The sequence below is a fragment of the Erpetoichthys calabaricus genome, chromosome 13 (assembly GCF_900747795.2).
Source record: "Erpetoichthys calabaricus chromosome 13, fErpCal1.3, whole genome shotgun sequence".
NCBI lineage: Eukaryota > Metazoa > Chordata > Cladistia > Polypteriformes > Polypteridae > Erpetoichthys > Erpetoichthys calabaricus.
This window is the reverse complement of record NC_041406.2, coordinates 9,966,211-9,983,280: the sequence shown is the minus strand read 5'-3', so window position 1 is coordinate 9,983,280 and position 17,070 is coordinate 9,966,211. Positions and strand designations below refer to the sequence as shown.

The 17,070-nt window shown below is 43.8% G+C and overlaps 1 protein-coding gene across 2 annotated transcripts in view; it reads left to right on the top strand.

The window, feature by feature from the left end:
* Window positions 1-17,070, top strand: part of gask1a (golgi associated kinase 1A) — a 99,180-nt gene that overhangs the window by 40,331 nt on the left and 41,779 nt on the right. For both annotated transcript variants that reach the window (XM_051935651.1, XM_051935650.1), the window contains exon 2: window positions 6,629-7,861. In XM_051935651.1, the coding sequence (XP_051791611.1) occupies window positions 6,650-7,861 (1,212 nt within the window). In that variant the 5' untranslated portion in view covers window positions 6,629-6,649. The remainder of the gene's footprint in view (window positions 1-6,628; window positions 7,862-17,070) is intronic.

Here is a 17,070-nt window from a genome sequence, read left to right as displayed (position 1 = left end):
GATTTTCCGGAGAGAAACAAATGAAGGAGTCCAGTCTTCATCTCGGGCCACTGGATAGCATCCATGTCTCACAGCCATATAGCAAGACAGGAAGCACCAGGACTCTAAAGACTTGGACCTTCGTCCTTTTGCAGATATCAGGTGGGCCACACACCCCTTTCCAGCGAACTCATGACCCCAGCATGCTCTCCCACTCCGTCTACTGACTTCATAGGAAGAGTCACCAGAGCCATGAATGTCACTGCAGAGGTAAGTAAACTTCTCGATGAGGTCGACACTCTCTCCGCAGACAGACACACCACTGATGGACGCGCCCAAGAGGTCATTAAAGGCCTGGATCTTTGGGTTTTTATCAGGACACTCGTAAGCCCAGACACTCAGACTCCTCACTCAGTCTCTCGAGTGCCCCGATCAGAGCCTGCATTGACTCCACGAAGATCACTGAAGTCAAGATGAGTGAATCTCTCTTCACCAACAGATGCCCCACAGCCGCTGGACCCCAACACCCAGTCCATACAAGCTCTGAACAGAGTAGGAGCAGAACACACCACTGACGGACATCCAGAATCAACTGAGAAAAACACAGAGGTTCTGCCTCCACTCTGCACAGCACTCACAGTTCCAGTGGACAGGCCAGCCATGACATACAGCAACCTCGAGGGGATCCCACGAACTCACAGGATGTTTAGTTGTAGCGGTCAGGGACCACTAAGATTCACACCGTCAAAGGTGATGATTTATTTATTTTAATAGAGGAGATCCCAGGAACATCCCCAGCCTTGGATCGACCCACACACACTCACAACTGAGACCAATAAAGCACACTGGGAAAGGCAAACAATTAAGAACATAATGAAATAAAATTAACTGAATGAAAACAATAAAACCACCCCTGACCCTTTCGGCGATATTACATTTAACATATACAGGTGCTGGTCATAAAATTAGAATATCATGACAAAGTTGATTTATTTCAGTAATTCCATTCAAAAAGTGAAACTTGTATATTAGATTCATTCATTACACACAGACTGATGTATTTCAAATGTTTATTTCTTTTAATGTTGATGATTATAACTGACAACTAATATAAGTCTCAAATTCAGTATCTCAGAAAATTAGAATATCAATTAAGACCAATGCAAAAAAAGGATTTTTAGAAATGTTGGCCAACTCAAAGGTATGCACATGAAAAGTATGAGCATGTACAGCACTCAATATTTAGTTGGGGCTCCTTTGGCCTGGATTACTGCAGCAATGCGGCGTGGCATGGAGTCGATCAGTCTGTGGCACTGCTCAGGTGTTATGAGAGCCCATGTTGCTCTGATAGTGGCCTTCAGCTCTTCTGAATTTTTGGGTCTGGCGTATTGCATCTTCCTCTTCACAATACCCCATAGACTTTCTATGGGGTTAAGGTCAGGCGAGTTTGCTGGCCAATCAAGAACAGGGATACCATGGTCCTTAAACCAGGTACTGGTAGCTTTGGCACTGTGTGCAGGTGCCAGGTCCTGTTGGAAAATGAAATCTGCATCTCCATAAAGTTCGTCAGCAGCAAGAAGTATGAAGGGCTCTAAAACTTCCTGGTAGACGGCTGCGTTGACCTTGGACCTCAGAAAACACAATGGACCAACACCAGCAGATGACATGGCACCCCAAACCATCACTGACTGTGGAAACTTTACACTGGACCTCACGCAACGTGGATTCTGTGCCTCTCCTCTCTTCCTCCAGACTCTGGGACCTTGATTTCCAAAGGAAATGCAAAATTTACTTTCATCAGAAAACATAACTTTGGACCACTCAGCAGCAGTCCAAAGGCGAGACGCTTCTGACGCTGTCTCTTGTTCAAGAGTGGCTTGACACAAGGAATGCGACAGCTGAAACCCATGTCTTGCATACGTCTGTGTGTGGTGGTTCTTGAAGCACTGACTCCAGCTGCAGTCCACTCTTTGTGAATCTCCCCCACATTTTTCAATGGGTTTTGTTTCACAATCCTCTCCAGGGTGCGGTTATCCCTATTGCTTGTCCACTTTTTTCTACCACATCTTGTCCTTCCCTTCGCCTCTCTATTAATGTGCTTGGACACAGAGCTCTGTGAACAGCCAGCCTCTTTAGCAATGACCTGTTGTGTCTTGCCCTCCTTGTGCAAGGTGTCAATGGTCGTCTTTTGGACAACCGTCAAGTCAGCAGTCTTCCCCATGATTGTGTAGCCTACAGAACTCGACTGAGAGACCATTTAAAGGCTTTTGAGTTAATTAGCTGATTAGAGTGCGGCACCAGGTGTCTTCAATATTGAACCTTTTCACAATATTCTAATTTTCTGAGATACTGAATTTGGGACTTTCATTAGTTGTCAGTTATAATCATCAACATTAAAAGAAATAAACATTTGAAATACATCAGCCTGTGTGTAATGAATGAATCTAATATACAAGTTTCACTTTTTGAATGGAATTACTGAAATAAATCAACTTTGTCATGATATTCTAATTTTATGACCAGCACCTGTATTATATTACTCAACTTTGAATGTAGCCTTTGTCATAATGCCTCAAATCTCACAGACTGACCACTGTTTATGCACTGGGATTGGCTCCAGCAGACCCCCGTGACCCTGTAGTTAGGATATAGCGGGTTGGATAATGGATGGATGGATGAATGGGTGGGTGGATGGATGGATAAAGACAAGCAGGAGTTAAGTTACAATTTAAATAATGTATTATTGATAATATTCATAAATAACAATACGCAAAGTACATTTGAATACTGGCAACCATACAACCTGATAAATGCTGATGTGTAGTTTCAGGTGGCACACAGTCTTGTTAGTTACTTTAAATGTCTCTAGTTAAGTCCTCACTTTTAGTCAGCTGTCTGCAGAACAGGCCGCATGCCTGTCTCAATATGGCTGCCAAATTGTGCTCTTCATTGTGTTGTCCTTTTCAGTTCATGGTGTGTGATACGCTCCTTCATCAGTTTGGTAAGAGAGAGAGGGTGAGGTAAAGCAAGCAAATTTATAGATTCTCTGTTCAAACTCTACAGCCAATAGGGCATCGTGGTACTTAAAGGCTTCTGACACAAGCCAATTCCAAACGGCCATACTTCAGACCAATGTGGGGGGGGGGGGGGGGACAGAACATCTTCACACCTGCCCTCCAATCCATGTGTTAAGGTAAAGTTTGCAAGTTAGGCAGCCTGGCTTTCCTGAGGAGGTTGACTGAGAGACTTTAACTAAACTTGTTTGAGGCGCTTCACCCCAACCCTGTCATAAAATTACAAAGAGACTCACTAAAAGGGTGGGAAGGGGTTCTTAAACCATTGCTGCTGGTATCAATAATGTAACACATTGCGAGGGCAAGCACGGTGGCGCAGTGGTAGCGCTGCTGCCTCGCAGTAAAGAGACCCGGGTTCGCTTCCTGGGTCCTCCCTGCATGTGGTTTGCATGTTCTCCCCGTGTTTGTGTGGGTTTCCTCCCACAGTCCAAAGACATGCAGGTTAGGTGCATTGGCGATCCTAAATTGTGGGCTTGGGGGGTGTGTGTCCTGCAGTGGGCTGGCGCCCTGCCCGGGATTTGTTTCTGCCTTTGCGCTGTGTTGGCTGGGATTGGCTTCAGCAGACCCCCATGACCCTGTGTTAGGATATAGCGGGTTGGGCAATGACTGACTGACTGACTGACTGACTAATATTACATTGCTTTCTCTAAGTTACAGATAGACATACAAAATATTTATCAACTTGTAATTTCACATCACAACACTAGGTGCTCCAACACCCGCAGTCCCTCAGCCTCACACACTGCTGTCTGGTGGTCAGGAGACGGTGGGGGGGCATTAAGATGCAAAGTCGATGAGACAGAATGTTGTTAAAGGCACTTTGGGGGGGGGGGGGGAATAAAAGAATGTCATTCCAGTGCCAGTAAAACATTTTGAGCCCCCTTGGAAGTTTTCTTTTTTTTTTATATAAGAGTATCTCAGGGGATTTCATTTGGCGTTTGTGTGGAGGTCTGCCGAGTGGTCCAAATGAATTACAAATATAAAATGCCAGTTTAATGGACTGCATTAGTCTTATTAGGATTAGCCTTACAACACCACGTGGGACCGGCCATTTTGGCTGTATGTCGGTCCCAAAGTGTGCAGGCCATTGCAATTGAGGCTCTGTGGGACACCAGCTGGCGTACCTCAACTTCCAGTATGGAGTTTTACAATCCAGTCTTCAGGTCTTAGTTGTCACACACTTGGAACCATGTAAGATAGCGTTTCTCAACTCTCACTAGGGTCGCATCGCCGGATTGCCATCTCTGAATGGTGAGTGGGTCACCTAAGCCAGTGTTTCTTATCTTCTGGGTCGTGCCTACAGTGGGTTGTGGTCTTTAGTTTGTGAGTGATTCTTTTTAAGCCAGCATTTCCAAACCACTAGGATACACCACTGGTTGGTGGCCATCATTGAACTGCAAGTGGGTCGCCTAAGCCTGTGCTTCTCAACCACCAGGTTGCAGGTTGCGGTCATTGGTTCATAAGTGGTTTGCCTAAGTCAGCTTTTCTTCACCACTGGGTTGCACCTCTGGTGGGTAGCTAGATGTGGTCATTTGTTTGTGAGTGGGCCGGTTAAGCCAGTGTTTCTCAACCACTGTGGGGCACGAGTGGTGGCCATTGATCCATGAGTGGGTCGCCTAAGCTATTGTTCTGTAACCAGTAGTTGATGTTACCTTTAGGTCATAGGGTGCCATCATTGTTTCAAGAGTGGGTTGCCAGTGGGTCACCTTAAGGTAGTATTTCTCAACCACTGGGTTGTGGTCATTGGTTCATGAATAGGTCGCCTAAGCCAGATTTTCTTAACTAGTGGGTGGCACCTCCGGTGGGTCGTGAGTTGTGGCCATTGGTCCATGAGTGGGTCGCCTAAGCTATTGTTTTGTAACCAGTGGTTGATGTTCCCTTTAGCTCATAGGGTGCCATCATTGGTTCAAGAGTGGGTCGCCTAAGTCAGGGTTTCTCAATCACAGGTTGTGGTCATTTGGTCCATGAGTGGTTCAAGCCAGCATTTTTAACCACTGGTGGGTCGCCATCATTGAATCGTGAGTGGGTCACCTAAAGCTGTGTTTCTCAACCACTGGGTTGCTTGTTGCAGTTATTGGTCTAAGCCAGTGTTTCTCAATCTCGCGGTGGGTTGCCTCGGCAATCAGCAGTGCTGCACAATATGTTTCGCTATTTCTAAGCGAGCTTGTTTCAGCAAGGGAGACCCCCCCCAGTTGTCCTCGTTTAACCAAGAGGGGCAGTTTGCAATAGCTGTTGGTTTGCGGTTAACAAATTCAAAAAGGCAATGTGGGCCAAATGCATAAAAATGCAATGAAAACGAACCTTTGTGTGCCCTCCAAAAGTCGGAAAATGTATGAGATCCCGTGAAATAATAATAATAATGGATTTTATTACTGCGGCTGTTTTTATCAATTTCTAGAACATTATTATTACCTTCTTATTTTTGTCATGAACCTCACCCCTAAGTACGAGTCAACTCGCACAGCCACAAATTGGCGCATTGACTATATTTAGGGGTCTTCAGAGTATCATTTCCAGCAGTTTGTTTTTACCTGTAGGCCTTATTCGAACGTTCTCTATTTTTTAATTTGGGTGTTTAACGCCATTCTGTATGTTCAAAAGGGCACCACTCGTATTTGTGGATACCGCGTCACTTGTTACCCAGGCAGTGTTTCCCACAATTCAGCAGGAAGCCACTGTTCTGTTTCAGCCAGGGTCACAAGCTGGGGGTACAAATGCTGCTTTAATGTTGATTTTGTGCACAGTCTCTGTTACTAGTCAGGATTATTTAGTGTCTCTGTCTCAATGTCTATTGTGTTCAGTTCCTTGTGTTTTGTGGGTGGTTCCCCAGGAGGCGGGGCCACCTGCCCGTCCCCACAATGTTCTGCCCTCCGCCCTATAAGAGCGCAGTAAGGCTGCACAATATTGGGAAAAGTCAGCATTTAAGTTTGATGATTTGCTTCACCTCCTTGCACCATTCATCAAACATCGAAGCAATCAGGTTGAATCCTGTTGGAGCCGCGGCGCGGCCTGCTGTCACATGTCGATAGTAAACAACGCTGACGTCACGTACTAAAACTTGAACACACACGCCACCCATATTTTTGCCGGTACCGCAACTCACGCACGCGTTGTGCTAATTTCTGACCACGTGCTAGGAGGACGCATCAAAAGAAAGCTGAGAATGTGTGGCAGCCATCATGCGTGCGTGTAAGTTTTCTGAGCTGGCCCGTCTTGTTTGGCTGTACTGTTGGATGCTCCCCAGTACGATGCGGTGATAGGAATCCGGGTTTGATGAAATATACAAATTCATGACTTAAGTTAATTAGCTGAGGAAGGAGGGGGGTGCAACAACTGCAGATCCTGATTGCCTGGAAGTCTTGGTGGGTCGCGATACTTGTAGAAAAGGAGGGCAATAAGGAAGATAAAGCAAGTTATGGAAGGTGGAAGGACTATGTAGACGACTAGTTTTCCCAATGAGCTCCCAGGTGCCTCCTAATTTTATCAGAACCAAAGTCTTCTTCCTTTAGCTTGATGACGTATTGTCTGTTGCGGTTTCTTAGTCTTTGTCATTTTTTTTTTTCCTCCCTTTTTAGGCCTCACGGCTTTGGCTGAAGATGCGTTGCAGGAGGAAGTCCACTGTGACTGTCATTTTCCTTCTAACCCTGGCCTTAATCACGATTGGCAACTTCCCTTCCCTTCCACCAGAACAATATACCGTCTTGAACTTGGAACCCCATGGAGATCAACCATGGCTAAGGGGAAGCGTGAAGAAGAGGGTCCAGAGTCGGCTTCAGAAGTTTGACCACCGACATTTCAAAGCCGTGAAGTTGGATGAAGCCGCCAGACGAATCTCAGATGAGAACTTTCAACCCAAAATAAAGGGCGGCCAGAGGAAAACTCCCAAGGATACCCCTGGTAGCAACGCAGAGAAGTCCAGTAGAGACCTTAAAAAGCAGGTTAAGCCCCGAAAGCCTCATAAAGGTCCGGTCCACCAGCTGTCTTTATCAAAAGTGCGGGATGACCCTCTGCTTAGCCAGAAAGTGGCAAAAGATCAAAGATTCACAACTAGTGGAGAGGTCACGAAGATACGTCTTCTGAGAAGTCTTGCAGGAGATCAGGGTGTTAGTCAAGACAGGGCCAAATGGGATTCTAATCCCTCAAAAAATGAATCCAATGCCCCCTATGGGGGCGGCGCGTATCGTATGGAGAAACCAAAGCTACGGCTATCTTTGAGGTGCAAGGAGACCAGAGAGGATCTGTCCAAGATGGATCCCAGGGAGAGCATTAGGATTGGCAAAGAGCCTCCACCTTGGCTCAGTCTAGATGACGTCAAGAAAATGAAACTACTGGCCACCGCCGACGTTGTTGGGAAAGCTAGAGTGCCCGCCCATGGACAGTTACTTAAAGTGGGTTTTGGGAAGGAGTTGTCCAAGTCACCAGAACATGTTGACAGTAACTGTGCCCGAGGCCTGTGTGGCCTAATCAAGCGCCCTGAAGACTGGTTTGAAGTTTTTGCTTTTCACCTGGACAGGGTTTTGGGTCTGAACAGGAGTCTGCCCAGCGTCATGCGGAACTTTCACAGCGAAATTCTGCCCTACAAGTTCACGAGGGGGCCAGCAAGGCCAGTAGTGTGGTGGGACCCGACCATTCAGCACTTGACCGACGTGAACAATGATCAGAACTCCTTCCCCCTCACATGGCTGCAGTACCAGGAGCTGCTCAAGAGGAGGTGCAACGTCACAGGCGACCCCCAGCCCTCTCCGCCTTGTGTGGGGGTCCGACACTCCGAGTGGGGCAGACTTGCTGTGTTTGATTTCCTGCTACAGGTAACGTTGTTTAACATCCTTTCTAACCAAAAAGCAAAGAGAGATTGCTGGGTTTAGGGAAGAACTGATATTGGGATATGGTGGCTATCAGGAGTGTTCACCCCTTCGGAACAAAGTCACATTTTATTGTTAACTGTCACTAAAGACGGATTTAAGCTGGAGATTAAAATTTTAGTAATATCTCTCTCTCTCTCTTTCTCTGTCTATAACATTCTTTTCGCGTTTGAAATGGAAATTATGTAGGACCACAGAGGAACAGGAAAAACATTCTTAATAAACCTGATTCTTGCCGAGAGAGCGAAACTCTGGCTGTAGCATCATGGGGAATCGCTTCTACATTATTAGATGGAAGCCGTGCAGCACATTCGACATTGCAATTACCATTAAACCTCACTCATGCCAAAAATCCAATTTGCAGCATACGCAAGGGCTCTGGAAAGGCAAAAGTCTTGCAGCATTCAAAGATAATAGTTTGGGATGAGTGCACCGTGGCACATAAAAGAGCTTATGAAGCCGTGAACCGAACAATGCAAGATCTCAGCGATCCTAGCAAAATAATGGGAGGTACTGTCGCTTTACTCGCAGGAGATTTTCGTCAAACATTACCAGTTATTTCACGAGAGACACCAGCGGATGAACTCAACGCGTGTTTAAAATCCATGCTTTTCCCACGGTCAGTTATATGTCGCGTGTTCTCGGGTAGGTATACCAAAAAATGATTACATTTATGCGCGTAATGGGCAAACAAAAAATGTAGTATACCTGAAAGCACTGCAGTAGTACTCAATTTATCTTTACTTCTTAAATGTTAATGTTTTACTGTTTAATAATTTATACGCTTCTTATATGTTGTTCAAATTCTTTTATCAAAATACTAGTAACTGCGCACTGCAGAATACACTTGACTTGAGCATTCCTAGTATTCATCCTCTTCCTCTGTATGTTTACCATTTGTTTGCTCAGAGGTTGATCCACTTGCTGCTTCCTGAGCAGATCTTCTTTACTCCACCCTAGCGGCCTGCTGCTTCTCCTTCCGTCGGCATCTTTTCGCGTTAAAACTGTTAGTTTTTGTGTTGCAATTACTTAGGACGTTCTCTTTAACATTTCACTTAATCTGGCACTTAAGTCTTCAATCTGCCTCAAGAATGATTAGCGAAGGTGGTAGGGAATGAGAACGGCGCCCGTACGCATGCGCCGCACGGCCGCCCTGCTGCACGCTGCTGAGAGTTGATTCTACAGTAAAATAAAAAGAGTAATAAAATCATCACCCTGAAAGCGGATAGTAGACGTCATGTAGTATACTGTATGTGTACCAAATTTCAAGTCAATAGGTGAAACGGTTTGCCAGCTACAGGTGATTTAAAATCCTGGACAGACAAACGAACAGCCACGGTAATTTATTATAGAAGAAGATTTTACTGTTTAATAATTTATATTTATATGCAATGTGCTTCTTATATATTACTTCATATTCTCATATGATAATGATGTTAATAATGTTGTTTATATTGATGTCTATGTTATTGTAAGTGCTCTTTATTTGTTTAAAAATAAAATTATAAAATAAGTTTGTTAATTACCAAATACATTTTATTTTTTTCCATTGCACTCAGTGAGCGAAGCCACTGGGTAATCAGCTAGTGTGTGTGCGTATATATAATATATATATATATATAATATATATATATAATCTAATATAATTATACAGTGGAACCTCGGTTCACGAACGTCTCGGAACACGTACAAATTGGTTTACAACCAAAAAGTTTGCCAAACTTTTGCATCTGTTCATGACCACACACACGGTATACGAACAAGCCAGTTTCCCTTTCGGTTTGTATGTGTTCAGTCTGTCCCTGTGCAGTGAGCAAGAGAGAGAGAGAGCGACACACACACACACACACACACACACACAGGCAGCGTCAGTGTTATTCAATGTTTTTACATTTAGTTTACTATTACGCTGTGCATTCTATGGTTTAATTAACTATATTTGTGCTTAAAAACTTAAAAAAAAAATATATATATATATATTTACATACAGTTCGTATGGTCTGGAACGGATTAACTGTATTTACATACAATCCTATGGGGGAAATTACTTTGGTTCACGACCAAATCGGGTTACGACCAGAGTTTTGGAACAAATTATGGTCGTGAACCGAGGTTCCACTGTATCTATATATACTGTATGTATATATATATATATATATATATATATATATTATATATATATATATATATATATATATATATAATATATATATATATATATATATAGCATCCGTTGTCTGATTCCCAATCTGATTGTATGGGTGGTTACCTACCAGGTAATGCATATGGTTGGTCTGCCAGTTGGCAAACATCCGCCATGAGTGCCCTCTCAGTTGTGAGAAGCAGATCATAGAATGTTACATAGTACTCTCTGCATTATTTGACAGTAAACTATGTAACTCTATAGATACATATATAGATAGATATACAGTAATCTCTCACTATATCACGCTTCGACTTTCGTGGCTTCACTCTATCACGGATTTTATATGTAAGCATATTTAAATATATATCGCGGATTTTTGCTGGTTCGCGGATTTCTGCGGACAATGGGTCTTTTAATTTCTGGTACATGCTTCCTCAGTTGGTTTGCCCAGTTGATTTCATACAAGGGACGCTATTGGCAGATGGCTGAGAAGCTACCCAACCAGAGCACGTATTACCTATTAAATAAAACTCCTCAAATATATTGTGAGCACGGGGGCTGTTTGCACCCCTAGAAGATACGGCCACTCCTCAAAAAACACTGAAAGATTACCTTCACATTGCTCCCTTCCTTGCTGGGCTTAAATGTGGCTGCTTTGTCAAGCGATATGCTTCCTGCACGGTGCTTCACATACTTAAAAGCTCGAATGGCATTTATTGATTTTTGATTATTTCCCTTTCTCTCTCTCTCTCTCTCTCTTGCTCTGACATTCTCTGCTCCTGACGGAGGGGGTGTGAGCAGGGGGGCTGTTCGCACCCCTAGACAATACGGACGCTCCTCTAAAAATGCTGAAAGATTATCTTCACGTTGATTCCTTCCTAGCAGCTGCATTGTCCGGCGGTGCTTCGCATACTTAAAAGCCCGAACAGCCCTATTGATTTCTGATTGTTTGCTTTTATCTCTCTCTCTTTCTGACATTCTGTGCTCCTGACGCGCACTCCTTTGAAGAGGAAGATATGTTTGCATTCTTTTAATTGTGAGACAAAACTGTCATCTCTGTCTTGTCATGGAGCACAGTTTAAACTTTTGAAAAAGAGACAAATGTTTGTTTGCAGTGTTTGAATAACGTTCCTGTCTCTCTACAACCTCCTGTGTTTCTGTGCAAATCTGTGACCCAAGCATGACAATATAAAAATAACCATATAAACATATGGTTTCTACTTCGCGGATTTTCACCTTTCGCGGGGGGGTTCTGGAATGCAACCCCCGCGATCGAGGAGGGATTGCTGTAGATATATACAGTAGATATAGATATGTGTGTGTACATATATATATATATATAAAATATATATATATATATATATATAAAATATATATATATATATATAAAATATATATATATATATATATATAAATATATAATATATATATATAAAATATATATATATATATATATATATATATACATACATACATACATACACGCACACAGTGCATCCAGAAAGTATTCACAGCGCACCACTTTTTCCACATTTTCTTATGTTACAGCCTTATTCCAAAATGGATTAAATTCATTTTTTCCTCAGAATTTTACACACAACACTCCATAATGACAACGTGAAAAAAGTTTACTTGAGATTTTTGCAAATTTATTAAAAATAGAAAAATTGAGAAAGCACATGTACATAAGTATTCACAGCCTTTGCCATGAAGCTCAAAATTGAGCTCAGGTGCATCCTGTTTCCCCTGATCATCCTTGAGATGTTTCTGCAGCTTCATTGGAGTCCACCTGTGGTAAATTCAGTCGACTGGACATGATTTGGAAAGGCACACACCTGTCTATAGAAGGTCCCACAGTTGACAGTTCATGTCAGAGCACAAACCAAGCATGAAGTCAAAGGAATTGTCTGTAGACCCTCCGAGACAGGATTGTCTGCTTTGAAGGTCCCAATGAGCACAGTGGCCTCCATCATCCGTAAGTGGAAGAAGTTTGAAACCACCAGGACTCTTCCTAGAGCTGGCCGGCCATCTAAACTGAGCGATCGGGGGAGAAGGGCCTTAGTCAGGGAGGTGACCAAGAACCCGATGGTCACTCTGTCAGAGCTCCAGAGATCCTCTGTGGAGAGAGAAGAACCTTCCAGAAGGACAACCATCTCTGCAGCAATCCACCAATCAGGCCTGTATGGTAGAGTGGCCAGACTGAAGCCACTCCTTAGTAAAAGGCACATGGCAGCCCGCCTGGAGTTTGCCAAAAGGCACCTGAAGGACTCTCAGACCATGAGAGAGAAAATTCTCTGGTCTGATGAGACAAAGATTGAACTATTTGGTGTGAATGCCAGGCATCACGTTTGGAGGAAACCAGGCACCGCTCATCACCAGGCCAATACCATCCCTACAGTGAAGCATGGTGGTGGCAGCATCATGCAGTGGTGATGTTTTTCAGCGGCGGGGACTGGGAGACTAGTCAGGATAAAGGGAAAGATGACTGAAGCAATGTACAGAGACATCCTGGATGAAAACCTGCCTCCAGAGCGCTCTTGACCTCAGACTGGGGCGACGGTTCATCTTTCAGCAGGACAACGACCCTAAGCACACAGCCAAGATATCAAAGAGTGGCTTCAGGACAACTCTGTGAATGTCCTTGAGTGGCCCCAGCCAGAGCCCAGACTTGAATCCGATCGAACATCTCTGGAGAGATCTTAAAATGGCTGTGCACCGACGCCTTCCCATCCAACCTGATGGAGCTTGAGAGGTGCTGCAAAGAGGAATGGCGAAACTGGCCAAGGATAGGTGTGCCAAGCTTGTGGCATCATATTCAACAAGACTTAAGGCTGGAATTGCTGCCAAAGGCGCATCGACAAAGTATTGAGCAAAGGCTGTGAATACTTATGGACATGTGCTTCCTCAGTTTTTTTATTTTTAATAAATTTGCAAAAACCTCAAGTAAACTTTTTTCACGTTGTCATTATGGGGTGTTGTGTGTAGAATTCTGAGGAAAAAAATGAATTTAATCCATTTTGGAATAAGGCTGTAACGTTACAAAATGTGGAAAAAGTGATGCGCTGTGAATACTTTCTGGAGTCACTGTACATACAACAACAACAACAACAACATTTATTTATATAGCACATTTTCATACAAAAAGTAGCTCAAAGTGCTTTACATAATGAAGAGAAGAAAAATAAAAGACAAAATAAGAAATTAAAATAAGACAACATTAGTTAACATAGAAAGGAGTAAGGTCCGATGGCCAGGGTGGACAGAAAAAACAAAAAAAAACTCCAGAAGGCTGGAGAAAAAAATAAAATCTGTAGTGGTTCCAGGCCACGAGACCACCCAGTCCCCTTTGGGCATTCTACCTAACATAAATGAAATAGTCCTCTTGGTAGTTCGGGTTTTTCACGGAGTCACTTGATGCTGATGGTTATACAGACTTCTGGCTTTTAATCCATCCATCATTGTTGGAACATCATGGTGCTTTGGGTAGATGGTGGTGGCACAAGCCACCACCAACAGGACACCGGAAAAGGAAACAGAAGAGAGAGTAGGGGTTAGTACAGATTTTGAATGAATAGTTATTATAATGAATTAGATATACAGAGTATCAGGATTAAATTACAGTGAAGTTATGAGAAGGCCATGTTAAAGTAATGTGTTTTCAGTAGTTTTTTAAAGTGCTCCACCATATCAGCCTGGCGAATTCCTACTGGCAGGCTATTCCAGATTTTAGGTGCATAACAGCAGAAGGCCGCCTCACCACTTCTTTTAAGTTTTGCTCTTGGAATTCTAAGGAGACACTCAGTTGAGGATCTGAGGTTACGATTTGGAATATAAGGTGTCAGACATTCCGATATATAAGCCGGGGCGAGATTATTTAAAGCTTTATAAACCATAAGCAGAATTTTAAAGTCAATTCTGAATGATATAGGTAACCAGTGTAGTGACATCAAAACTGGAGAAATGTGTTCGGATTTTCTTTTCCTGGTAAGGATTCTAGCAGCTGCATTCTGCACTAGTTGCAAACGATTGATGTCTTTTTTGGGTACACACAGTACATACACACAGTAATAAATCACATAGCTCTCTGCCGCATGATTAATACAAAATACAGTCATTGGTATTTGTGAGTTAAATACTTATAATCACTGCGGTGGGCTGACGCCCTGTCCGGGGTTTATTTCCTGCCTTGCACCCTGTGTTGGCTGGGATTGGCTCCAGCAGACAGCCCGTGACCCTGTAGTTAAGATATAGCAGGTTGGATAATGGATGGATGGATGGATACTTATGATCATTACAGTTAATGTTTTTTCTTCTTTCTCTCGAGACAAAGCCACGACTTCCCACGAGCATCAATACGCCAGTTGCTAGCATTCAGTGAACAACCCGCGCTACAACTCTGTGAATTTTCACGTGATTTTGTGTTTTTTCGCGTAAATTCGAATTGATTGTTGAAAGTATGAAGGTGGCATGCGTATCTGGGACATGGCTGCTGCATACTGTATGCCGAGAACGACGGTATCTACGATTGTGAAAAACAAAGACATTATTAAAAAGTAAAGTGAGGTTAAATTTTCATTTATTTCATCTAATTGCTTTTGTATTTATGTATTTTAGTATTAAGCAGTGTTTAAATTATGTTATACAACCCCATCAATGTATAATATGCCAATAGCAATGGGATTTTTTTTCATGGGACGGATTAATCATTTTCCCTTTATTTCTTATGGGAAAAATTAGTTTGGTATAAGTCAAAGGATATGGAACGGATTAAGGACGTATACCGAGGTACCACTGTATATGAAAGTCTGCATGGGACAAAAGGGAAGAGAGAAAAAAGAAAAAGGAACCGAGAGACCGGAGGATTAAGAAAAGAACGGAGAGAAGGGCAGGAACGGGAGAGAGCCGGTGTGTGAGCAAGCAAGTGAGGAGTCAGGCAGCCATGAAGAGAGACCCTCGGGGAAGCATGTGTCCGAGGGGCTGGAGAAGGGGAGGCGCATTACGACACCATACTGCTGAGGAAACACAGGAGTTTAGCAAAGCTAAAAAAAAAATTCTTGAATGGCCAAGCCAGTCACTTGATTTCAATCCAATTGAGCAGGTCTTCCATATGCTGAAGAGAAAACGTAAGGGGAGAAGCCCCCCCGAAACAAGCAGGAACTGAAGATGGCCTTATTAGAGGCTGGGCAGAGTAGACCCTCAGCACTTGCTGATGTCCGTGAATTGCAGGTTTCAAGCATGAACTAAATATGACAGTGGCTTTAACAGACCTGCCACTGCTGTGTCCCAAACATTATGGTGCCAACAAATGGGGGTGGCCATGTAGACAAAGTGCCATGTGACCGAAATATCTGCAAATCCTTTAAAATGAAAGTCTGCACCGTGCACTTTACTCACGACATCTGAAAGGTTTGAGTTGTCATTTTAAACTGTGGAGCAGAGGGGGAAATCGAGGACAAATGGGTCTTTATTCTTAAAATGTTCCATTACCCGTCTTCAGTAAGGTAGAGTGATCTGTTTTTAATAAATCTGCAAAAACTCCTAAAACCCTCCTGGCGTATTGAGTGTGGCTTGATGAGGAAAAAGATGAATTAAAATGACTTTAGCACAAGGGTGCGACACAGCAAGAACGTGTTAAAGGCCTCCAAAGCCTTTCTGAAACCCACCGTGCCACACAATGCCCACTTCCTCTTCCTCGCCCTTCTTCTAGCTTAGCGGCAATCACTGCCAAGTCTTTGGCTTCCTGAGCTTAGCAGTAACTTAAAGCAGATGGCATTTCAGTGCCTGGGGGTCCGGAGCGTGTGCCCCTCTTTAGGAATAATTAGCTTACTGCCCCTTGAATTCCCGTGGTTAGCAATTTAAAAACAGCCCACCGATTTCCAGCACCACACATTTAATTACAGCTCAGACAAGTCTGTCTTTGCAATTAATAAGGATAATAATTGAGAATAATAATGGCTTATTGTTCTTTATTTGACAGAACATTTAACTCAAGGTGACTTACAAAGGCAGGCTCTCCATTGACTCCTGCGGGTTAGGGTTGACGCTGCGGGTCCTGCCCCAATGCTCCCTCTTCCCATTTGGGAGTTTCTTGAACCCGACACCATCGATCATCATGACTATGAACTATGCAATGAGGGACACCACACGAAGCAAGGGGAAGGTGTAAAAGTGTTAAGTGCTTTTATTAAACAAAAATCAAAACCACATCCAAATAAATAGTGCAGTGCTCAAAAGAATCCATAAATAAATAATCCATAAAAGCAGGTGAAACGTGGGGAATAAAATCTCAATAAATAATCCTTTTAAAGCAGAGGGTAAAAACACAGTCGCCGGCTCCGTCAAGTTCTTTCAAGTGACTGATGATCCCAGCCCACCTCCTCCTTCGTCTCTCCTACTCACCCATAACTCACACACAGACTCTGCAGACACGATCTTCATCCTACCAAAGCACCTGCCACTCCCCGTCCCCTTACAAACCAACCAACGTCTTGGTTGCCTCCGTCGGTGTCTGCCAGAGCGCCCGATGTGAGACCTCCTCCCGTTGTCCTTCACGCACCCACAGTCGTACCTCGGATCCCTAGGGAGGTCATCAGCCACACTTACCCCACTCCACACCTTTGATCAGTAGGTTGAACCAGCCCCTAGAGTGCCATGACCTACTCTCCTTCGCAGGGCACCTGTTCGTGCTGCCTTTCCTCTCTGGATCGTCCTGCCCGAGACTGACCTTCCGACTGCATTTGAACCTCTGACCTTTCTTCTCGTTCCATCTTCCTCCCCCTCACATTCGCGCTTTTCCTATTTATAATGAGGACGTGGCACAGGTGTGCCGATTAGCAGCTCCCGGCATCAATTATGGACACAGGTGATTCGTCACCTGTGTACTTCAGTGCAGAAACGCCCGCGCCGCCCCGCACCCGGGAAACGCTCCTGCCACTTTACCACGCCCCCTTTAAGCGGTGAGTGCGCTGATTATTTATTTATACAGGCAATCGGCTGCAGTCACAGTTTA